Genomic DNA, 26,396 nt, shown 5'->3' with positions numbered 1-26,396 from the left:
TATATTTTGTAATTAATAATAGTATTTTTAAAAATTCCTTTTAGAATCCAAATATTTCCATTTAGGAGGTTAAATTCGAAAATCGAAGAACACACTTTTTTACTTTTGACTTTATCTCTCTGAAAAAAATGTGTTTGGCCCAATACCGATTGTTGTACAGAGTAATCGTTGTTTCGATTGTTTAAGAGAATTCCTATTAACTCTTCCTCTTTATTATTGGTCCTTGTTGAATTATATTAATTTTCGATATCGAAAAAATATAATCTGGTATACTAATATACATACATACGTATATTTTAATTTAGAAGTCCGGGTATTTGCATATTCGGCTCATCCGATGATATAAAAATCCAAATAGGCTACTATATGCATCCAATGTATTGCTGTCATCTCAAAGCTTCTGATTAAACTTATCATTGCAATACAGCCGTTCATTTAAATATTCGTAAATAACTGTTTACTCAAATGAACTTTTTGTCGTAGTGCTTTCGATGCATGTCTCTGATGTCTCTGCTCTTAAGAGCTTTGGAATTAAGCTTTTTGCTTAAAGTGCAACTCAACTATACAGGTTTGTTGCTATTAAACGCCAGCTGTCGCGTTAGGGTGATAAAAGACAAGAAATTGTACCAGTAGTGTGTAAAAATAATTAATTTAAATTTAAAATATTTAATTAATGTAATGAGATATAAAAAATTATCTGTATTTTTTAACAGAAGTAAAAATGTAAATTCTCAAGGGGTAATGGTTCACATAGCTTTGATGGGATAGGTTTTAGAAGACCGTGACTTCAATACTATTTTGAATTAACAGTTCTAAATGGCTCGAAATTGTTGGTCGGATCTCGGTCTATATCTCTGAGGCTAGCATGTATAGGTATACTGAAATAAGTTTAATGTTCGACAATAACAGTACCCCTTCTTAAAGATTAAATATTAATAATTAAATAAAAGGGTTGCCACATTAATTTTATTAACCTATTTTAAGTAATAAAAAATGGCTTAACATGTATTCATGGAAGTATAATTGAATTATATTATTATAGAGTTGCCACCTTTATATAAATAAATATTGTTGGAAAAAATATTTTAAGATACAAATTCTGATTGCATTATATCTGTATAATGGTATAAATGTGATCTTAGACTAAGTTTAAAATAAAAAAAAAAATTGTTGAGGTTGCCATCCTTATAAAATTTCTAAAACCATTTTAACATAAAATTTAAAATCAATGTATTTAAAATATGATTTGGCGATATTATTATCGTAATTTAAATATTAAAAATTATGTAATATTTGTTATTCTAACGAAGTCTCTTCACGAATAAATTAATTTCCATACCCACCTAGCTTGAAATTTATAACTATTTGAACAAATGACAAGTTAAGAGTGCTCATATAAAATGTCTGTAACAGAGATAATATTACAAAACACTACATAAATATAGTTTTACTAAAACAACAACACAAACACTAACGACTAGCAGACACTCACTAAATGCAAACTAAGCGTTTTATTGCTTTCATTAATTGTCCCGCGGACCAGAAAAAAATGTAAAATAAATTAAACGTATGCGAAATGGAAGATATAAACAAAAGGAAAAGGTAATTGAGAAACACGTGAAAACAGATGAAACGTTGGAATAACAACAATAAAGCAAAAATATATTAAATAAACCAACAAAAAGAATGGAACAAGTCAGCAACAAATTGAATCGGTGCAGAATGAGTGCTAACAGACGAAAGGGCAAGGTGCGAGCAAAAACAAAATGCATATAAACTATAAATAATGAAACAACAATTTTGGCTATGAAAAAAAAGATACGCGTAAATAAGCATATCAGCAATGCGAGCCGCAGCGACAACGCGACTGCCGCAAGAGATAAAAATCCACATATATTACCGATATTAAGGTAAATATTAAAATCTTTTTCGTGACTTGGAATCGACATTTGCAAATTGTTCAGAACAGTACGAATTCACAAGTGCAAGTGTATAAACGTCGCGTGAATTACACGAACACGAACGGACGACCTGAGAACTAACAAAGTGAGACCGTGAAAAGGCATTTTCGTAAAAGCGTCACAAACGTTAGTGTTATGGTTGGAAGAGAGTGAAGGTGAGAGCGCGAGAATGAGGAATATTTTAGCAAAAAAATGTGTTGAAATCTTGAGATATGAAGTGGAAATTTGACTGGAAAATGTGACAAAAAATAAAAAAAAAAGAATTTTGAAACTAAAATTAAATTAAAAAATAAAATAATGGTCTAAATTAATAAATGGTCTAAAATTAATAAAATTGAATTAATTAAATTAAAATTAATTAAATTATAAAAAAACTTAATACAAAATATTTAAAAATATAAAATTTAAATAATAAAGCATAATTAATAAAGTAAATCAAATATAATAATTTTTAATAAATTAACATATGTATTTCAAAAATATTTTTAAAACTAATTTCAGACTTGCATAACTCTCCGTAGATTAAATAATCCAATGAAATGCGTTAGTTCGATAGAACTAAAATCTTACGATGAATAAGAAGTTTAAATATTTAAACTTGTTTTTGGCTTTATTTGTCAAAAATAGGGCTGTGTTCAAGGGCTCTTGCTCATATTATCACAAGTATGAAACAAATGAAATTTTTATCACGAAGCTTTAGCAGTAGTATTGACATTCTCTAAAGAAGGTTTTTGTTCATATAAAGGTTGTTTTCGAATTTTGAAAATATTGTAGACTAGAACTCTTATTCCTTGGGTTTATTTTGAAAAACGGCAGAGATTCTAATCTAAACATATTTTCGTAAATGATGAACTGTGCATTGGAATTTAAAATGCTGTGGGACTACATCTCCAAATTATAGTAAAAATAAATTTCCGAAATATTTTCGAAATAATTTTTGCAAACAAATTTTATTGCTGTTGTTTAAATATAATAAAACTTTCGCCTAATAGTTTTGGTGAATGAGAATTTTATGTAAAATTTACTAAGAAAGATATACGATAATCAATTTCAAGTTTTATCGATATTTTAATTCGAAAATCTTAATTTTTGAAGAAACGGCTTTTAAAACTTGCCATTATTCCCATTATTTGATTTATACCAGTTGTCTATTCGTTCCAATACTATTTCCTTGCTATTCTCTATCTGGTTTATTTCTACCAGTTGTCTATTCGTTTCACTACTCATTTCTATGGAATCTTCTCTATCCGGTTGATTTATAGTAGTTATCTAATCACTTCACTACTCTTCTCTATCCTGTTGATTTATACCAGTTCTATATTCGTTTCACTATTTTTTATTATGTTTCCGATAATTTGCCACCCATCCCTAAGTGCTAAGTTTTGGAGCTATGTGAGCTTGAAAACAAATAAGGTATTGCGATTGAAGTCTTTAAAGTGGTAAAGTCACTTGCCATTCTTTCCCTATTTGAATTATGTCTTCTCTGTACTTTGTACAGGTTGTCTATTAGTTTCAATACTCTTTCCTATCCTGTTGATTTATACTAGATGTCTATTCGGTTCACTGCTATTCTCTATATGGTTCATTTCTACCAGTTGTCTATTAGTTTCACTACTCATTTCTATCGAGTCTTCTCTATCCGGTTGATTTATAGTAGTTATCTAATCACTTCACTACTCTTCTGTATCCTGTTGATTTATACCAGTTCTATATTCGTTTCACTATTTTTTATTATGTTTCCGATAATTTGCCACCCTTCCCTAAGTGCTAAGTTTAGGAGCTATGCGAGCTTGAAAACAAATAAAGTAATGCGATTGAAGTCTTTAAAGTGGTAAAGTCACTTGTCATTCTTTCCCTATTTGAATTATGTCTTCTCTGTACTTTATACCAGTTGTATTTTCGCTACATTTCAAGGTTTAGTGTATCTAATATAAGTACTAATTGGATTGTGATCCAAAATAAAAGACAGACAAAAATATTTAAAATCGTCTTTTGCCAAATGTGTTCTTCTAAAAGTCTATAAAGAAATTTTATAAATATTTTTATAGTAACCATAAAGCAAATAAGTTATTTAGACTACACAGCACACAACTCATCATCTAATTAGCATTAATAACAACTTAATTTTGTCACCCTGTCCATATTGATATATTTTAAAATGTTGAGAAAGTGACACAATTTGCAATTTTGGTTCTAAAGCACCTTTATTTATTGTTTGCTTTATTTGCTTTAAAGTCGCATTTGTTATTTATCACGAATACAACTTTTGCGAATTACTTTTGCATTATTCTAACGCTAGTCACGCAGCTGAAAACGTGTTTGTTGTGTTGTTGTTATTAGCTGGAAGTTTGACTAATTATTTGTGGAAATACACCCATATGTACTTATAAATATATGTATATGCGATTTTGACAGTTGTGGGAATACTCAGTTCCCATTTTGAAGTGGAGTCGTGTGTTTCTTTATTTATTATATATATTTTTTTAATTCTTCATTGTAACTCTTCCATCAACATTTTATAAATAGCTTTTCATATCAATGGCAAATCGAAAATTCATTCAATATCAGTTGCTATCAGCACACTTGACAGCAAAAAGCCAAAGAAAAGAGCTATAAAGTCATTAATCGTAAATAGTTTAAAAAAATGATATCGTGCAGGGGATTTTTTCACAATCTTATTTGCGATTGTTTATTGAATTCGTTGTGAAATGAATTTCTTTGGGCTGAATATAGCTATCGTGTATCATAAAAAGCTATTGGGTCGAGTTGGTCGAAGGCAGAACTTCTAAGGGAATATAAATATAGAAATACAAACCCTTTACTTTTTTTGAAAATAGTTTCGAAGTTGTACCGGTATTTAAGAGCTTTTACTAAACAGCTTTAAATATTTAGGGTATACCGGGAATAACTAAAATTTGTTTTGACCCAACATTTGCCAAATTTTATTTCGATAACTCAGTCAATATCAAGTAAAATAAGTCGCTGGTATTTCTAAGGGTTTTATACAAGTCGTAGGCGTGATTCTGGTCTGATAACAAGATCTATATTTCGACCCATTTGAAATCAAGTCGACATCGAACTAAGATCACAAAAATCATCATAAGTTCCTAACAAGATTCTAAAGGTATCAGAAGGCACAACTACTAACTTTTAAAATTCTATAACAACAATATGTAGACCCGTAATCCGTAATCTGTCCATAAGAAGGGAGACCCCACAATCTGCGCCAACTACCCTGGTATAAGTCTCCTCAATATCGCATATAAGGTTTTGTCGAGCGTATTGTGTGAAAGACTAAAGCCCACCGTCAACTAACTGATTGGACCTTATCAGTGTGGCTTTAGACCTGGAAAATCTACAATGGACCAGATATTCACCATGCGCCAAATCTTGGAAAAGACCCGAGAGAGAAGAATCGATACTCACCATCTTTTCATCGATTTTAAAGCTGCCTTCGATAGCACGAAAAGGAGCTGCCTTTATGCCGCGATGTCTGAATTTGGTATCCCTGAAAAACTAATACGGCTATGTAAGCTGACGTTGAGTAACACCAAAAGCTCCGTCAGGATCGGGAAGGACCTCTCCGAGCCGTTCGATACCAAACGAGGCTTCAGACAGGGTGACTCACTATCGTGCGACTTCTTTAACTTGATGTTGGAAAAAATAATACGAGCTGCAGAGCTAAATAAAGAAGGTACAATCTTCTACAAGAGTGTACAGCTCCTGGCGTACGCCGATGATATTGATATCATCGGAAGCAATAACCGCGCCGTTTGTTCTGCTTTTTCCCGCATGGATAAGGAGGCGAAGCGAATGGGTCTGGAGGTGAATGAGGACAAGACGAAATATCTCCTGTCATCAAGCAAACAGTCGGCGCTTTCGCGTCTTGGTTCCCACGTCACTGTTGACAGTCATAACTTTGAAGTTGTAGATAATTTCGTTTATCTGGGAACCAGCATTAACAACACCAACAATGTCAGTCTTGAAATCCAACGCAGAATCACTCTTGCCAACAGGTGCTACTTTAGACTGAGTAGGCAATTGAAAAGTAAAGTCCTCTCTCGACGAACCAAAATCAAACTCTTTAAGTTGCTCATTATTCCCGTCCTGATGTATGGCGCTGAAGCGTGGACGATGACAACATCCGATGAGACGACTCTTGGGGTTTTCGAGAGGAAGGTTTTGCGCAAGATTTATGGTCCTCTAAACATTGGCAACGGCGAATACCGCAGACGATGGAACGATGAGCTGTACGATTTATACGACGACATTGACATAGTTCAGCGAATAAAAAGACAGCGGCTATGCTGGCTAGGTCATGTTGTACGGATGGAAGAAAACATTCCAGCTCTGAAAGTATTCGATGCAGTACCCGCTGGAGGAAGCCGCGGAAGAGGACGACCTCCACTCCGGTGGAAAGACCAAGTGCAAAGTGACCTGGCTTCACTTGGTGTTTCCAGTTGGCGCCAAAAAGCAAAAAGGAGGAATGAGTGGCGCGCTCTGGTGGATTTGGCTATAATCGCTTAAAGCGGTTCCTACGCCAAATATATATATATAATCCGTAATCTGTAAAAACAATCAATTTCCGAATGCAACCGGATAGGACAGGAAACTAGTAAATAATAGTGCCAGCGAATTTATCGTAAATGCCTTCGTTGATCGCCAGGGTATTCTTTTATCAATTTTATGTGTTCTCCGTTAAGTGCAAATAAAAGTTTGAACACGTTTTCAATTTGTGGGAGCGTCTGCAAACTTACTATTGCACCTCTAATAATGGCAATCCCAATAACAAACATGGCGACCTATTTTATAAATTTCATAATCTTATCTGGTCTCAACTGATAAAAACAGCTGACGGAACTCGGTCTATTTGATGAATCTAAAAGTAAGTGAGTTCAGTTGATTTAGAGAGAAGCTAGAGAAATACGTTTCTTAGATGTGATTATGTAAGAATTTTCTTTAATATAATTAAAACAAATAAAAAAGTGAAAAAAAACTGGAAAAGGCTACATAAACTTTTAGCTTCTTTACAAGCAAGTGCTACTATGTACACATACTATTCGATAACACTGTGACGTAAAAGAGATATTGCAAATTTTATCCGTCTTTCCGTTGAAATGCGCAAATTGATAAGTGAAAAAAAGTAAATAAATTTAAAAAATAAAAAAATACAACAAAAACAAACACATTATAATAACTTAAATACCACGTCAGGGTTCCGGCAACAAACAAAGAAAATCAGCAATAAAGTAGAGACGGCAAAGAAAACACGTTGAAATTACTATTAAATGAATATTTATATAATACTACTATATAAAAATTAAAGCAGTCATATGAAATGTTAATTGCGAAAAAGCAATAAAAAGAGTTGAAGAGCGTGAGAGCGCACAGATCGCGAGTGTTTTGAAGGGTTAAAACAAGTCTTATGAAAGAATGAGCGCTAGGTGAGTGCAGAGATTGGCAAATTGAGACAAATAATTTGCTGTAGAAATGGCAAACTGTGTTGGCCAATTTGTTCTTACATTTGTGTTAGTGCCTTGTCTGAGCAAATCTATATTTCAGTTTCTTGCTTTTGAGTATTTCAAAGAGTTCTCGCGATATTACCAATTTGCACAGCTGTTAATGACATATTTTCTTGACAGCGTCTAAAGACTGATAAACACTGTGTGTGTGTGGTAGCAAGATGTATGTTCTCGTGCTGTGTTTTTTTGCTGTAGTGTCTTGTTAGCTTTGCTGTTTAGTTGAGATGTCTACTCGTGCTTTATTGGTTAGTTAGTTACTTAGTCGCTTGTCTGTGGCGCTAATGACGGGTGGAAAATAAATAAATTGCTTTAATTATCCCCGGCTAAGTTTTTGTTTTGTTCTGTTGTGCTAAAAGTATTCAGTGAAGGGATTTTCTGTTTTCTGTGTGTGAAAAAAAGATAATGTGAGAATCGTGTTGCTGATTGTATTTATTGTTATTACAATTATTATTTTTTATGGAAAATGTGATTACTTAATCAATAAACTAATGAAAAAAAAAAAATTGAGAATTTAGAAAGAAATGAAGTTTATTCTACAAAGTGATTTACTAAATATTTAAATTATTTTAAAAGTGAAAGTAAAGAAAATAAAAATAAAATTGATTAAATTAAATTAAAACGAGTAACAGGTTTCCAAATTTAATTATCAAAATACAATTTAAATATATTAACCCTTAGTGAATGATGTGAAAATATTTTAGCGGGTCTCTGTGAGTCGACAATTTTTAGGTTGCATTATTGAAAATAAAATAAGTAATACGAATTTTGATAAAGTATCGTTAATTCAAAAGGAATTGTCTTGTGATACAATAAAAAATTCAATAATTCAAGTTCATAATTTTTTCTCAACTTCATACTCATGTAGAAGTCATAAAAATACATTCCTGTCTGTAAGACCTTAATTTACTATCGCGGGATTAAAACTAAATAAAATAGTATGGATATCAATTAACATATATTTATAAAAAATATTAATAAACTGATTTGGAAGATAATAAAATATTTTTTTGAACAAATTAAGTTAATTAAATAAACACTAATGTAATTCAATTAGTTAATTGTACTAAATTAGACTAATACACTTACATTTGAGCTTTTCAACCAAAATATTTTTTTGATCTTCCACTAGTTCTTCCACACTTAATATTACACAATTGGTAATTTAATCTCGACTTTAAATTGGTCATAATGAACACCGTTCATTATTGTAGACAATTAGCTAATTGATTTAATTAAGGGTTAGTCTGAAGTGGCTATAAATGAAAAAATATAATAAATTCATAATTCTTAGATTAAAGCGATATTAATATTTGGAAATAAATTACTTTTAATATTAAATTTTAAATATTAAAAAAATAAAAGGAAAATAATCGATAAATATGTAAATAAAGTGAAGAACAAATAAAAAAATCTTAATTTTTTTAAGTTGAAAAGATATGTTTTTCTTGAAATTATGTAAAAATAAAGGTAATTATTATAACAAACTAGCCTAAACAAATTTTAAATTTGTGATTAATTAAAATCAAAAAAGATTTATTTTTCTTCATGAAAGAGATACAAAAAAAAAAAAAAATAAAACCAATAAAACACTTTTCTAAAAATATTAATAATAATATTATATTCTGAATTCCTCATTTGAGAAAAATATTATTTTATTCCTTTTATTTTTAAATAAATTTATAAAAATTCCACTGGGGTCTTTTTTTATAAATTTTGGAATTTCCAATAAACTGATAACAGTGCCAAAAATATGTATAAATCAATACCAGTGCTTATATAAACATTATTTATTATATATATGTATTATATGCATAATCGTATTGTGTGAGAAAAATAATTACTCATCTGTGGCGGCGGTTACATTGGCCGTGACAAATATATTAGCAAGGTCTGAAAGTGTGAAAATGTGAAAATTCTATTCGTGCAGTGAACAAAAGCCAAATGTGTGATAAGTTTGTGGAATTAACGAAATTGATGTGGAAACAATAACAACAATAATAATATAAAAACAATAACCACAATGAAAACAACGTAAAACAAGTGTTTTGACAAATCCACAATAATTTCTCTATTTTTAGCAGCAACATTTGAAAGAAGAGAGAGACATAAACAAAACGCTGACAAAAGCGAAATTCATGAAATCGAAATACAGTGAAAATAAAAACAAATTGAAGCTGAGCAAAATTTTTGTCAATAAGAGTATAGTGTAATTAACAAATTATTAATAAATATTGAAAGAGCAAAGAGAGAGAGAAAGAGAGTAAAAGAGAGTGAGAGCTCTAGTGATCAAAGTTCTACAGTGTGTGCAAAGCGAGTTCCCCACTGATACTGAGTGTGGGTGGCCGCGTCAAACCCAAGATAAGCGCGCTTGCTCAAACGACTATTCGCGTATTACGAGCAGACATTCAAACGCACACACACACACACCAATGGCTGACGAGAGCGCCTTCGACAGTCCGCGTCCGTTTCGACGCGAGCGCAATTTAAGTAATCGCAATTTTGCCAAACGTCGTTCCGGTCGACGCATCAGCGTCGAGAGTCACAGCTCGGTGGAGTCGTTTAATCTAAGTGCAGCCGAGAGTGTAAACAACGCGAGCTCAGCAAGTTCAGCGCATGAGAACAATTCCAGCGCTGGCGGCAATGACAGTCACAATCACAGTACGTCGAGTAGCAGTGGCAGTAGCGGTTCACATTCGTTTAGCGTCGCTAGTAGTCAACTGGATTATTCCTACTCGGTTCAATCGGATACGGAAAGTGCATTTTATCGTGCCTCTACGCGTAGAATGGTGCCACCACCGTTACCCATAACTGGGCCGCCGCTAGATAATGACGAGCCTACAACAACAACAACAAATGGTGACGATGGTCAACCACAAACGCCCGATCCCGCCTTGTTGGGTGTGCGACAGAAAGTTAATCGTTTCGAAACATTGACTGCCGAACAGCGCATACTCTTTAAGACGGGACGTCATCAGTTGCGCCAGCAAAATCAACAAAATAATACGCACACACGCGCAACAACAACAACTGGTGTGGGTGGCTTTTCAGCCGCGTCGCCTGGTTTATGGCGTGTTTTTCCGCCCGCTACGCGCCGTTCCACACCCGAAACGGATAGTTCGGTGGCCAGTCGTCAGTCGGCGGCCAGCTCATTTCACACCTCCATCGATGAGGAACGTTCCGTGGATGATGTGGATGAAATCTCCGATTATGCTGAGGATGCGCAGTCGCACGCGGCTGCTGTTGCTGAGGCAGAGTATGTTTTGCCAGAAGAAGCGCATGAATTGCGCGAAGACGCGGTGCCATCACCAGTGCCTGGCTATATGCCACCAACGGAGCATGAACAAGCGTTATCGGCGAGCGTTGCGGAATTGAATTTCGATGATTTCGGTAAGGTGGAGAAGGTGCGTCGCGCTGTTAGCGATGATTATGCACGCACAATGCCGAAGGCTCGTGCGAAGAAGCTGGTTGCGGAAGTTGAATGTAGCGGACAGATCGCATCGAAAGATTTCCCAAGGTGAGTGGGGCTTAATTTTAATTTATTAACCCGTCCAAACCGCTTTGGTCTTTAGGCAGTATAGTCTGTTTAAAAATGTTTTCTCATTTCGGCATCAGATTTCTAGTCTCTTCAGAGTTCTATTCGCTCTGGTTTCGTAATACGCGACTCTTAAATCAATTTCGCAACTTGACTAAAGATCTTATATAGTTTTGGTGTAATTTTATCATTCTCATGAGGTATATTTACTATCGGGAGGAACAGGGTTATCGTCTAGATACGTTGAACGTTTTTGTTTAAGCTGAGTGTTGAACAATTCATTGTGATAAAATGTGACCATTCAATTTCGAATATGGAAAAATTTCCTCAAGAATTGCGAGAGTGATAGTCTTGGGTTGCATAATAATCCGGATCCGTTCCTTACATATATCATCTGTCTTGAAACGGTTTTTGTGGTCTCGACATCCTATTACACTTACTACACTACTAGTTGTTGGGTTAAAAGAAAGTCTGAGAAAATGTTGTAGATGGTTTCAAGGTTAGACTCAGAGGCTATCCAATTTTTTAGAAAGAAAGCTTAGATGTCATTAGCCCAAGAGAGGAGCTGAGATAGTTCTTTGTTCTAAATTAACCTAATTTTCTAACTTGATGAGAGATTTCTGATATCTAATTGGTTTGTACTATTACTATGCACTTGATCTTTTCGAGAGGAGCTGAGATAGTTCTTCGGTCTAACATAACCAAACCTTTTAACTTGATGAGAGATATCTGATAACTAATTTGTTTCCAATTAGTTCAAATGGTTCTTTTTTCAATTTTTGAATATCTGTACCTTTATAGCTAGGCTGGTATGAGACTTTCATTTATGCTACGATCGTTCTTCAACTCAAGAACTTTCCCCCTCATTTTCATTTCCGTGTGGAAAAACGAGGGCATTTTAATTATTGTAATATTTTTTTAGTCAGACACAGACAACATTTATATACTTTAGACATATATGTATGTTTGTGTGTTTTCTTTTTAATCGTTACCGAAAACTTTGGCCAATGGTCGCTTTTAATCGTTTTGTGTCCAAAACATGACGAGTTGCTGCTGTTTTCAAAGCGTTCGCTGTGATACAAGTGGTTTTTATTTTGACGGTCATCGCATTACAGCTATAAATCGGTAATGCTGAAACAATAAAAAATAACAAAACACTTGCTGCGCTCACTTTGTTGTTTACATAGCGGTTAAAAAGCGATAACAAAAAATGTTACTACACTTTCTACACATAATTTATGGGTTGGTATATATGTATAGATGTGTAACTGCATATGCTTATTTGTACTAACAACAAATTTGTTGTAATGCCTTATTAGTCACAAATTTATTTTTAAGCTTGAAATTTACCTTCAACAGCTTAAACTGTGTTCAATCGACACAGTGTTGTATGTAACATTAATTAGTTCTAATTTTAGCAGTGAAATGTTAATAAATACAGTCTGATATAACAGTTCTGTATAGCAACAGTGATATAACAGAGATTAGATTTATGTAAATTGTGAGAATATTTTATAATATTTAATATATCGGATACTTTATTTACATTTTTAGACTTGCCATACACACATTTAATTTGTCAAATTCATTGACACTAAACTGACAATATTATGAACCCAGTGAAAGTGTTTTTAATGGCAAAAATAATTTTGTTTTTCGGAATCTTTAAAGTGAAGTCTAGATAGGTCTGAACATGATTTGAAATCGTTTTTAATTTATTTGACGACTGTCATTGAATTTGACATCATGAAAGTCGCACATTATAAGTGAACTAAATTCCTCCGATGTGTTTTTAATGTGCTATGTTTCGAAGTCGAGATGTGGTGTCATTATTTCACTCTATTCAACCTTGAAAAAGAAAAAAACATGCCGAGACATTTACGTGATGTGAAATTCGAGTGCTATAATGTCAAAATTATGACAATGTCATACAAAATCTTTCTCTTTTGTTGATATAAAATATATAGCTATATAAACTTAGTTAATATCTGTTCTGGTTGCTATGGGTGAGTTCTTGTTAATTTTTATTTTTTTTTATAAATTTATCTGTTTCTAACTAAAGCTATAAATTTTATTGCCTTTTGGGAAGTTGACAGCTGATTTAGTAAATCAGCGTTTGAAATATGCAACTATTATCTGTTTTATTCTCCTTCTGCTAATTTCACAGCTGGTTTGCTTGCTTAGATCTTTTGTTAGTGACGTTCACATTTTCGCAGTGTTTTTATACTCTCGAAACATGTTGCGAGAGGGTGTTAGTTTTGTTCACATAAGGGTGGTTTGTAAGTCCTAAAACTTAGCTAGTTAGATATAGGGTTATATATATCAAAGTGATATGTTTGACGAGTAGAGTTAAAATCCGGATGTCAGTCTGTACGTCGTCTGTCCATATCTCAGGAACTGCTCGACCGATTTCAATGAAATTGGGTATATAATATTTTACTTCCCATATAACGCAATTTAGTCCATCGAATTCGTTCACCTTGCAATATTTAAAGCAGGAACCAGTGAAGATATCTTAAAAAAATTTTGCAAAAATATTGAATTACTAGGGCATCATCACCCGTTTAAAAATCGCCGAAAAGGGACTATAAAATTTCAAGGCCCCAGATATCGAACATAAGAATTAGAGCTTTTATTGAAAATATGTAATGGCAAATCTCTCAGATATTTTAAAGAAATTCGGTGGGAATATTTTTATACTCTCGCAACCTGTTGCACAGAGTATAATAGTTTTGGTCACATAACGGTTGTTTGTGTCACCAAGAAATATAAGAGTTAGATAAGGGGTTATATATACATAAATGATCAGGATGACGAGTGGATTTGAAATCCGGATGTCTGTCTGTCCGTCTGTCCGTGTAAGCGATAACTTGAGTAAAAATTATGGGCAAAATCGGTCCACTGCCACGCCCACAAAATGGCGGAAACCGAAAACCTATACAGTGTCATAACTAAGCCATAAATAAAGTTATGAAAATTAAATTTGGAACATAGGATCCCATTAGGGAGAGGCACATTTGGATGTAATTTTTTTGGAAAAGTGGGCGTGACCCCGCTCCCAAATAGGTTTTTTGTATATAACTCGCAAACCAATAAAATAAATAAATATAAACCAAACTTTCTGCAGTCGTTTATTTCAGCCAAAACGTCAGAAACACCAAATTTTACATAGGAAGTGGCAGAAGGAAGCTGCACTGAGATTTTTTTACGAAATGGAAAATGGGCGTGGCGTCGCCCACTTATGGGTCAAAAACCATATCTCAAGAACTATTCGATCGATTTCAATGAAATTCGGTATATAACACTTTCTTGATACCCTGATGACACGGGTAGAATATGGGCGAAATCGGTTCACAACTACGTCTACTTCCCATATAACTAAATTTTGAATTCTTTTGATTCGTTCACTTTATAATACATATATACATTAGGAACATATGAAGATATCGGAATAAAACATTACACAAATACTGTATTTGAGCTGTGACATCACTTGTGGAAAAATTGTCAAAATCGAACCATGACTTTTCAAGGCCCCTGATATCGAACATGAAGAACTCAGTGCCTAAGGGTAATTTTTCATCGAAAATATAGGTAAATCCCTCAGATATTTTAATGTAATTCATTCCCTCTGAATTTTTTTCTTATAACAGTTTCTCTCTGTACCTGAAATGGTAAAAATCGGGTCATAACTTCTCCCAGATCCCATATACCTAATTATAAGTTATATTAAATTAAGGGAGCTTATAGTATTCGACATTGTATCTTGGTGGTGAAAGCGAGTGAAATCGGTTTAGGAATTACCTCAGTCCCCATATAATATTTATGATGATTTTCGTTATTCTATTGAACTTTATACCGAATATATGGGTAGAATTGTGTTATCTTTATAAAATTAAAATATCAATAAATTGCGAGAGTATAAAATGTTCGGTTACACCCGAACTTAGCCCTTCCTTACTTGTTTTCTTCTAATAATATTTCTCTGTACCAAAAATCTTATACCTAATATTAGGGTTTCAAACATCCGGTGAGCTTTATACCATATATATTGGCTAATGTTTGGGATATCCCTTGGTGGGGAAAATTAGCGATATCGGTTCAGGAATTTTTTTGTCTTTCATTACAATCTTTTTCCTTTTTGTCTTTCGTTACAAATTGATACAAATCGTTTTGCTAAAATTTTATGTGTTTGCCGAACTTTTGGTTTGTTGTATTGCAAACATGCAATTGTGTATTTTGGCCATGACAAATGAATTTTAACGTGCAGTAATGATAATAATTTATAGCCACGTGGGCGTATACGTAACCGACAGGCGACGTTGACACTTTGTTTATACAACGCTTAATGCGCTGCTTAATTAGCGCAATAAGCAAGTGCAAATAAAACGTTTGTTTTCTTATTTTTGTTAGTCGACTTTAAGGTACATGTGTGTGCAAAAAAATATGGAAATATGAATAAGAAAATAAATTGAATAAATAATTTAATTTTTCAGATATAATTATTTTCTAATTTTTTAAGAAATTAAAAAAAATATTTTTTTTGTTAAAAATATAATCCAGTATAATATTAAAAAAATATACACATAACTTATTTGTTGAGACCTATCTATAATCGGTGAAATATATTACACAAAAAGATATTTAACCGCGAGAAGCATTTTTTACAAATTAAATTTAGTTTCAAGAATAGGCACACGAGAATTCTTAATAATTTTTGGAATTCTCTAAAATTATTGCACCAACAAATTTTTGGTGTTTTTGTACTAAAATTCTTATTTATCTTTCATTATTATACTATATCTATTATTATTCCAGAATTCTTAATTATTACTTGATACTTGTTAAGGCATTTCCGCAGACAAAAATACAAACGGTCCAGTAGATACTCAAAATATATAACCAACTATAAATAACCTTAACCCATATCTTTTAGTACTAATGTACTACAGACTTCTACGATTCTAAAAAACACAATACACTTATCACCGATGTTTATATATCAATCTAACTGTACATCGTTATTTTTTATTATTTTTTTTTTACCACGTTATCAAGTGTGTCACGTTTTCATAGGAGTTTGTTGTACAGATGTACAGATTACAACACTGAGTAAAGAAAAGATATAGAAAAGATAAGAATATTTAATTATTTTAGAAAAATCACCGAGAATATCTAAATGCGGTACTAAATGCTGTCTTAAATATTAAAAAGTTGTATAGTCTTATATTAAGTACTAGTCTAAAGACACTCTTGAGTATTTATAGTCATACAGATAAACCTATGACTCAGTGCCGTAAGTACTTAGGACACCACTCAGACATAATCAGATACTATGAATAGTTTTGTGTAAATAGCGAGCAAATCGTCTTCTTTACATTTATATTATTATATGTTTACTGCTCTCGATTCGACACTTATCTACTCGCTATGTTATAGATCTGGTCTAAAAACATTTCAACACAGCAACGAATTTATAGATTCGTTAAAGTGGTAATAAGTATCATTTCACTATTTGATTATAACAGTCTCTATAATTTATACCAGTTGCTTGTTCGATTCGAAAACAACTAAATCTCCAAATACATCAAATTAAACCTTTCATATGTTAAATTTTCGAAAAAACCAAAACAACTATAACTGTAATATCATTAAATAATATTTATTTAGATATTTAACAATAAACCGCAAAATCAGTACGGTAAACATTTATACTGGATGAGTACATATGTAGTTATGTATATGTTGTATGTATGAAAATAGTTTGCCGTACCTTGCGGAGGTGGTAAATCACTTGTCGGCAGTCTTTTATGGCAAGGCACAAATATTTAGCGCTTTCGGCCATAAAATGATAAATGAATTGCAATTCGTAGAACTGATAAGCGCGTGTAAACTATAGATAAATTACTGTAAATAGCGACATATATATCTATGCAAATGTAGTTAAATATGCAGAGCGTTAGGCAAGGAGGGGTAATGGGGTACCTTAAATTGCTAGAGCAGAGAAAATAATATTTTCTTATATCTCTTTCTATTCTTGTAAAGTTTTCTTGAATAAATTGCCATGAAAATAATATTTATTATAGTTTCTTCTGCTTCCGCTGGATTATTTTAAATATTTACTCTTTATAGTTAAGGTAAATTTTGACATTTCACATTACTGTAACTGTTGATATAAGCAAGACACAAACCTCCAACGTAATAAAGAACTTAACCCACTGAAGTTCGATGACAGCTGTTGGAGTTATTCAATGCATAAAACAAGAAGTTGTAACTTCTTAGACTTTTAGACACCTTTTTGTAATAATTCTAATTTTATTATGCACACGAAAGGCACGTGCATTTGTAAGAGAGATATTGAAATTTCAACCGTTGTACTCAGTGAGTGGATCTAAGCTTTACTAGCACCAAATGGTATTGACCTATTTTATATCGCACCTTTGTATCCACATAGTGCCTCCACTGCAAAATAATTATTGATAACAGCGTAAAATGAGACAAATAAAAACTGATGACGCTTAAATATTATTTATTGCTTGATTTAATGCATTTACTGATACTCAATACTTGAGTGACTCAATGTAATGCTACCCACAGTATCTACATATAGTATTTAAATAACATATGTGCATTTGTAAATATTTTGAATTGACACAGCTGATCTACAGCGTTCGACAAGTATGTCTACAAAAGTAATATAAATGTACATAAAAATAGGCGATTATTTATTGCATTTGTGTATATAAACATATGAGACTCTATATACAGTTGAAGCATTACAACCAGTTCATGAGTACCCACATTAGCACTCATTAAAGCTGTATGTCTGTTCAATGAAGTGTGCAAAAAATCGCACAGACATGTAACGGCTTATCGCTTAAGCTCAAGCCATGAAATTGCTGTGGGAAGTGGGTGTGAAAAATACTGAAAAACAATGGCAGTGATTTGAGTTTGTCTTGAAGAGAAGGTGTGGATGCAAAGGAGAATGGAGAAGTAGAGAGAGTAAAAGTAGAATTAAATATATATTTTATTTTCTCTTTGCTTATGCATTAGTTGCCTGCGCCAAAATATGGAGAGTAGCGAATCGAGCAAGCAACTGGTATAAATAATTTGAGTTAGCCAGTGATTATGCCACTTTAATTAGGTATCCACATACACTCTTGTATTGTAACTGACGCGATAATTTTGCGATTAGAAAATTGGCGAATCGAAGAGGGCTTACTGTCTTATACTACCTTATAGATAATGTTAGATTGAGAGACTGAAAGATTGCACAAATATTTAAATATTCGGGGAATAGACGAATAGCTTATTTTACAGTGATTGCTGTGATGATGTTCCCCCATTAAATAACCCTCCAGCAGTATTCCTTAAGACAGGTTTCACTTCAAAACATCTAATGAAGTAACTTCGAGGTAAAATTATCAGAATTTTGACTGGATATTGAATAAGAGAATTCATTACAATTACAAAGTTCTTTGTTCCCTCTTACTAAGAAAGAAAGTGAGTTCAGTTATTGCTACTTCATTCAATTTATTGAGTACTGAATGGTTTTATACATCGAAAATTCTCAATTAGCTGTAATTATATAAGTACTTGCATTTTAAATTTATTCAAGCTAAATACAATTTCTTTCTTATTTATTTTTATTATTATATATATTTACATACGAGCATGCTCGTCCTATATTGTTGCGACCACTGGCTGATACCCTTATCAGTGACGCCAACAGCTTTGTTATGAGTCACTGCTTTGAAGTATAATAAAGGGTGATTTTTTAAGAGCTTGATAACTTTTTAAAAAAAAAAAAACGCATAAAATTTGCAAAATCTCATCGGTTCTTTATTTGAAACGTTAGATTGGTTCATGACATTTACTTTTTGAAGATAATTTCATTTAAATGTTGACCGCGGCTGCGTCTTAGGTGGTCCATTCGGAAAGTCCAATTTTGGGCAACTTTTTCGAGCATTTCGGCCGGAATAGCCCGAATTTCTTCGGAAATGTTGTCTTCCAAAGCTGGAATAGTTGCTGGCTTATTTCTGTAGACTTTAGACTTGACGTAGCCCCACAAAAAATAGTCTAAAGGCGTTAAATCGCATGATCTTGGTGGCCAACTTACGGGTCCATTTCTTGAGATGAATTGTTCTCCGAAGTTTTCCCTCAAAATGGCCATAGAATCGCGAGCTGTGTGGCATGTAGCGCCATCTTGTTGAAACCACATGTCAACCAAGTTCAGTTCTTCCATTTTTGGCAACAAAAAGTTTGTTAGCATCGAACGATAGCGATCGCCATTCACCGTAACGTTGCGTCCAACAGCATCTTTGAAAAAATACGGTCCAATGATTCCACCAGCGTACAAACCACACCAAACAGTGCATTTTTCGGGATGCATGGGCAGTTCTTGAACGGCTTCTGGTTGCTCTTCACCCCAAATGCGGTAATTTTGCTTATTTACGTAGCCATTCAACCAGAAATGAGCCTCATCGCTGAACAAAATTTGTCGATAAAAAAGCGGATTTTCTGCCAACTTTTCTAGGGCCCATTCACTGAAAATTCGACGTTGTGGCAGATCGTTCGTCTATTCATGATGAAATGTCAAAGCATACTGAGCATCTTTCTCTTTGACACCATGTCTGAAATCCCACGTGATCTGTCAAATACTAATGCATGAAAATCCTAACCTCAAAAAAATCACCCGTTATATAATAACACACATGTCTTTTAGCACAATGATAGCGGAAAAATGTGAAGGCTACTAGGTGTGAGAAATGTGTATGTATGATGGCGCGCAGCAAAACAAATAAAATTGCGTGCATGGTGTTTAAGCCTCTATATTTCCATTGTAATTGATGATATGGAATTTCCAACGATTTTCATATATATTTACGTACATAATTTTTCGAAGAATTGATTATTTTTGGGAATCAATTAAATATATATAAATATATTATATAGTATATTATATAACTAGTATATTTGTTTGTAGCGACACAGGAGACACACGAATGTCTTTAGTGAATGTAAGGAGTCTTTAGAGTCTCTTTGGAGTTATTCATACTTCAACGATAACAATCTCGTCTATTAATTGGTGTTGTGTTTTAGATTTGGTGCTAAAAAGAATATACAGTGTAATCCGGTTATAATGGACTCTACGGGACCATGTCAAATTGTCCATTATAACCGAGTGTCCATCTAATCAGAATATACAATTTTTAACTCAAAAAGTAAATTCAATGTGTTTTTTTATTAAAGCAATAAAGTTTATGAATAAAAATATTAATAAAAAATTATGAATAAAAATAAAATAAACCATTTAAACAGTAATTCATCAACTTGAGGATGTGTCGCCACTCTTATTTTTTTTCTCTTGTCGTTGACTTTCCAATCATTTTTTATTTTTTCCCGATTAATCCATATGTTCGAAACAGTCTGTTTTTTTAGGTTTTTGTTCAAGCAAATGTCAGCTTGGGAAGTTCCTCCTTCAATTTCGCATATTATTGTATATTTTTCATGCAAAGTAAATGCTCGCTTTTTATTTTTTTTCCGACATTTTTCTTAAAATTAACAACTCTCAATGAAAAGCCAACGAACGTCACTTTCAGCCCACCGCAGAAGTTGTTTGCCTTCTTTGACTTATTTCCAAGAAAAAATGAACGTTTTCTGCTGCAGAGACTGATTGTGTCTCTTGATCGAATTCGGGGAAGTACAAGATTTTGCTTATTGCCAACTGATTGCCAACTTTGTTTTGAAATTTGATTTTGAAAGCTTCGGTTATTATGGAAAAAATCCGATTTTATTGTCTATTATAACCGGAGTCCATTATAACCGAGTCTATTTTAACCGAGTTTTTTACATATGTTTGAACTGGGACTTGACAAAGAGGTACATAATAACAGAGTTTCCATCTTAAGCGAGTCCATTATAAATGGATTACACTGTATTCTGATTTATAGGGTCATTGACTTCCAAGCAGATACTCGGCTGTTTGATATATATCAAAAATGAAACATTTCAGTTTCAGATTTTATAGATCTATTGACTCTAATAATCCGTTTTTCAGCTGTGGCCTTCCGAGCATCATGGGTTTTGAGTATCATATCGTCGGATATCATAAATTTAATTTTCAAGTAATTGACTATATTTCGGTTATTTTTATACTCTCGCAACAAAAGTTGCTAAGAGAGTATTATAGTTTTGTTCACCTAACGGTTGTTTGTAAGTCATAAAACTAAACGAGTTAGATATAGGGTTATATATATCAAAATGATCAGGGTGACGAGACGAGTCAAAATCCGAATGCCTGTCTGTCCGTCTGTCCGTGCAACGGATAACTTGAGTAAAAATTGATATATCTTAACGAAACTTGGAACACGTACTCCTTGGCAACCTGAGGAGGTTGCTTTGGGCAAAATCGGACCACTGCCACGCCCACAAAATGGCGAAAACCAAAAACTTATAAAGTGTCATAACTAAGCCATAAATAAAGTTATGAAAATAAAATTTGGAACATAGGATCGTATTAGGGAGAGGCACATTTGGATGTAATTTTTTTGGGAAAGCCACCACACACCATGAAATTAGTTGAAATCGGTTACAAAGGGTACCATACAAAGGTTAGGTTGAAAATGACTAAAAGTGGGTTAACTCACTAACGAGAAACGTCAGAAACACTAAATTTTACAGAAAAAATAGCAGAAGGAAGCTGCACTCAGATTTTTTTACAAAATGAAAAATGGGCGTGGCATCTCCCACTTATGGGTCAAAAACCATATCTCTTTCTTGACATCCTGATGACACATGTGAAAAATGGATGAAATCGGTTCATAACCACGACAACTTCCCATATAACTCAATTTTGAATTTCATCTTATTCCTTTACTTTATAATGTATACATAAGGAACCAATGAAGATAGCGGAATAAAACTTTACACAAATAGTACATATCATCTCTGGCTTCACTTGAGAAAAAATTGGCGGACTATAACTTTTCAAGGCCCCTGTTATCGAACATGTTGAACTCCGCGCCTAAGGGTAAATTTTAACCGAAAATATGGATTAATCTCTCTGATAATTTAATGTAATTCAGAAGAAATTGTTTATTCTAATAGTGTGTCTTGGTTCCAAAAATTATTAAAATCGGATAATAATATCTCCTAGCTCCCATATACCTAATTATAGGCTTTTCAAAAATATGGTGGGCCTTAATCTGCATATATGTATTGATTAATATGTGAGATATCTTAGAGAAATTAAGTGAGTGTATAGTCTTGGATATAGTGTACCTTGCTGGTGAAAATGAATGAAATCAGTTCAGGAATTTCCTCAGCCTTCATACACTATATAGGAAGATTTTCGTTATTCTATTAAACTTTGTGCCGAATTTATAGGTAAATTTGGGTGTTATCTTAATAAAATTTCTTCAATAAATTGCGAGAGTATAAAATGTTCGGTTGCAACCGAACTTAGCCTTTCCTTACTTGTTTTATGTACTATAATCAGCTCAAAGTTTCGAAAACAAAATCTTGGAATAAGTATATTCTACAGCTTCTTTTTAATACATACTGAACTGAAGACATGAGTTTGATCAATGAAGAAGTGGATTTGACTTGCCAAGAGGCTTTCGCTGTTAATAAATAAAACAATAATATTTACAAAAAATCTTTCCTTTTCTTTTTCGGATAATGAAATTAATTTAAATTGAAAATAGTACTCATACGCCATGGTTACCCGCCAACGTTATACATTAATAACAAAATTAAAGACTTAATTTAATTATAATATTATAAAATTATAAATAATAACTTTTTTTCTGTCCTTATTTCCAGAAATTATCGCTCAGTGCCTCGTCCCAAGACTGAAATTATTGGTACCAAAAATCATGCGGTTGTTGACAAATGTAAATCGCTCTACCAACCAAGGTAAAATATTAAATTACAAACAAGTATAAACAGTAATACATCAAAAAATCAAATATTATATTATTAAAAATAAGCAAATTTTTGCTAATTTCTCAAGATAAGCACAAACCTCATGTGTGCGTCACGGCGTATGAGTCACCAACATTTGTGATGTATGAAATTTATTATGAATAGTGGTTTAATATAAAGTAAAAATATATATTTACAAAAAAATAATAAGTTTAAAAAAATTATCTAATTATTAATAAAAAACAGAAAACGTAAAACAAAAGTGAGAAAGCAGGCTGAAGTACACAATAAATTCCTAATAACTTTTATTTAATATGAAATTACCGATAAACCTAATACGCGATAAGTTGCATAATTACACTTCGTACTTGTTTTTTAAAATATTCAAAACATTCTCCTACACTTTCTTCACAGCGAGCACGAGGAGGAAACTGAGGCTGAGTTGCGCGATAAGAGCTCACAACACATCAAACCCATACTCGAGGAGCTGATAAAAACAGAGGAAACATATGTGGAGAATTTGCGACTCGGCTTGGAGAATTATGGCAATATATTTGCGCGCAAAGATTTACCCATCGGTTTGCGCGGCAAGAAATATGTCTTGCTTGGTAATATCGGACAGATCTATGAATTTCATGCGGAGGAATTTTTACCAATGCTGCATGCATATAGAAGGGATCTGAAGCGGTTATTCGATGAATTTCAGCATTATATTAATGTAAGTATTGAGGTTGTTAGAGATTTGTACGGAAAATTGTCATTATTTCTAGAAAATAAAAAGTAAAAATAAAATAAAATAAAATAAAATAAAATAAAATAAAATAAAATAAAATAAAATAAAATAAAATAAAATAAAATAAAATAAAATAAAATAAAATAAAATAAAATAAAATAAAATAAAAAAAATAAATAAAATAAAATAAAAAAATACATATTTTGCTTTTTATATTTATAACAATTATTTTTATTTTTTTGCAGAACAATTCCTTCTACTGCTATGTCATATTCACAATGAACAAGCAACGTTCGCTCAAATTATGTGATACATTTAAGAATTATTTTAAGGTAAGTGTAATTTTTAAGTAATTATATAAATAATTCATATCAAAAAGCGTATTAATAAAAATGTTTTATTTTACAGCGGATACAAAACGAATTGGATGATAAGTTGGGTATAAATAGTTTCCTGGTACAGCCTATACAACGCATGGCGCGATATCCGCTGCTGCTGCAACAATTTATCACGGTGAGTTGAAGACAAATAAAACAATATATTATATACAGTAACTTTCAGGAAATTAAATTCTCTTACTTGTATGCTTACAGACTCTCTTCAAGCATCCCGACTTCGAGGTCAAACCTTTGCTTGAGTCATGCTGCCGTCTCGAGAAGAAAATGCGCACATTGTTGACCACAACTAATGAATCTGAAGTGATTAACGACATTGTCGAGTGTAATGAGGTTAGAATTGTTGTGACAGCTGTCATCTAACACATTCAGCATTTTTTTATTTACTCAAAATATTTTTTATTTTCCTCAACCTGTAGTTCAACGTATTCCATCAGGGTAAATTCCGCAAAGTAAGCGACTTTTCGATCATTGATCACACACTCCGACGCACCTATCGCGGCAAGGTCTTCATATTCGACAAGTGCATAATCTACACAGAGATTAAGGGCAAGCACTTGATCTTCAACGGTCGCTATCCGTGCGAACATATCGGTATCCTGGCGAAAACGAAGAACTTCACCCTATTCTATGAGCGTCGTAAGCAGCAAGAGTGCGATTTCCACGCTGAACCGCCAGTGATCGAAGCCTGGCTGGAGCTGATACGGGAAATGGTTAGCTCGTTTGCGGCAGAGGAGCGTCAAAAGCTGCAAGATCGTTATGCACGCGAAGGCGAACAACAATACCGTAAACCGGTAAGCTTGACGCTGTTTCGCGATTCGAATCGTTTTAGTTCGGACAGTGGTATAGGCAATATATGGGTACTGCCGAAACCGGAGCCAGAATCGGATGCGTCAAGCAATCGCACCACGTGGTATGCAGTTAATTGAACGGTGTGCTGTGCTTAAATGTATGGAATATGAATATATTAAAGAGATATTCTTCCACTTGTGCCTAACGAAGTGTTTGCTAGTTGCAATTTTCGGACCAATAGCGCCAGTCTAAATTCAAGTGGAAATTCAAAAAGTGACGAATGCAGCGCAATGTGCTTTTACTGCGTTTAGTACTGGAGCTTTTATGGCTTTAGTGTGGCCATATTTTTATTAATTTTAATATGTAAGCAATGCAAATGGTTACACACTCCAATTTATTCGAAACAAAATATTTTAAAATTGCTTATAATTAGAAAAAAATATAACAAATTATTGTTTAGGACTTATGTAACTTAAATAGATACATATGTACATATATATGAAATAGTCTATGCTCTAATGTACATAATTAAACACATTGGCTGTAAATTTATATACAATTAAAAAAGTCTAGTGATTTTAGTCCAAAACAAAAACAAAACACAAAATTTCACAGAGGAATGCCAAAAATGTTTTAGCTTTTTTAAGCTTCAGAAAAGCTTTATTTAATATGTAGTATTTTAAATTTAGTCTATAATATTTTAGATATATTGATTAAGTGTCACAAATCATTGTACATTTTTATAATGAAATATAGTATAAATATAAAAGTTACTTTTATATATACACATATATATTTATATTAAAAAAGAAAAAAATATACAATTATAATAGGTAAATAAATATATAAAAACCAAAAAATATTCTGAAAGATGTGTTTCCTTAAAAAATTAGAGTGCAAAAATATTACAGCTATTAGAGCTTTTATCTACAGCATTAGTAGAAATTTATAAAATAATTAATAGAAAATAAAACCAAATTTTATATGTACATACATATATGATTTGAAATTGAATTGAATAAATCATACACTCTCATCAAAAATTAAAATATTTACTTCTTTCGCTGATTTTCTCTTGTTTAAAGCCCTGACTATTGTCACTTTGGCACAATGTTTATTTTAAGTTTAAAATGTTATTAAGTTAATATGAAATTCAATGTAATTCTAAGTTTTTTCATCTAAAAATGTCATATAACCACATAAAGTACAATATATTCAATACTTACTTCTTCAGATTCAATAATTCCCAATCCAAGCGTCGAACACTGTACCATGTTGCCATAAATATATAATAACTGATAATAATAGCTTTACTGAATTAAAATAGTTGTCGATCTCGAAATAATTAAAAAAGTCCTCTGTTCTGGCTATGTAGACCCGAATACTAAAGGGGTTAGGAGTAGTCAGAGACAAGAGAATGAGAATGAGAATTTTCAGTAATTTTGCCATTAAATCAAGTTATTTTACAAAAATAATAATATGACAATATTACACAATGTTTTGACTTGAAGTCAGGAAAATTTGAAAAATAAA

The 26,396-nt window shown here is 32.6% G+C and overlaps 1 protein-coding gene across 6 annotated transcripts; it reads left to right on the top strand.

Moving 5' to 3' along the window:
• The first annotated feature begins 1,959 nt into the window (after window positions 1-1,959).
• Window positions 1,960-25,463, top strand: LOC105213264 (uncharacterized). 6 transcript variants are annotated; one of them, XM_011185964.3, is made up of 8 exons: window positions 1,960-2,116; window positions 9,562-10,997; window positions 22,842-22,934; window positions 23,358-23,661; window positions 23,922-24,008; window positions 24,085-24,189; window positions 24,270-24,404; window positions 24,491-25,463. In XM_011185964.3, the coding sequence occupies exons 2-8, from the start codon at window positions 9,913-9,915 to the stop codon at window positions 24,998-25,000; spliced, it is 2,319 nt and encodes a 772-aa protein (XP_011184266.2). In that variant the 5' UTR covers window positions 1,960-2,116; window positions 9,562-9,912; the 3' UTR covers window positions 25,001-25,463. The 6 variants fall into 6 exon arrangements, with proteins under 6 accessions (XP_011184266.2, XP_028896814.2, XP_054090977.1 ...); XM_029040981.2 differs by lacking the exon at window positions 1,960-2,116 and adding an exon at window positions 6,791-6,907; XM_054235002.1 differs by lacking the exon at window positions 1,960-2,116 and adding an exon at window positions 6,952-7,104.
• Window positions 25,464-26,396: the final 933 nt, after the last annotated feature.

This window comes from Zeugodacus cucurbitae, chromosome 6 (genome assembly GCF_028554725.1).
Source record: "Zeugodacus cucurbitae isolate PBARC_wt_2022May chromosome 6, idZeuCucr1.2, whole genome shotgun sequence".
Lineage (NCBI taxonomy): Eukaryota > Metazoa > Arthropoda > Insecta > Diptera > Tephritidae > Zeugodacus > Zeugodacus cucurbitae.
Note: the sequence above shows the minus strand (reverse complement) of the source record. Positions and strands in the feature narration are given on the sequence as shown.

Coding starts and splice junctions, on each gene's coding strand:
- LOC105213264 (XM_011185964.3), top strand. CDS start 9,913: ATGGCTGACGAGAGCGCCTTCGACAGTCCGCGTCCGTTTCGACGCGAG. Junction 22,935..23,357: donor AAATCGCTCTACCAACCAAG/GTAAAATATTAA, acceptor CTTTCTTCACAG/CGAGCACGAGGAGGAAACTG. Junction 23,662..23,921: donor AATTTCAGCATTATATTAAT/GTAAGTATTGAG, acceptor ATTTTTTTGCAG/AACAATTCCTTCTACTGCTA.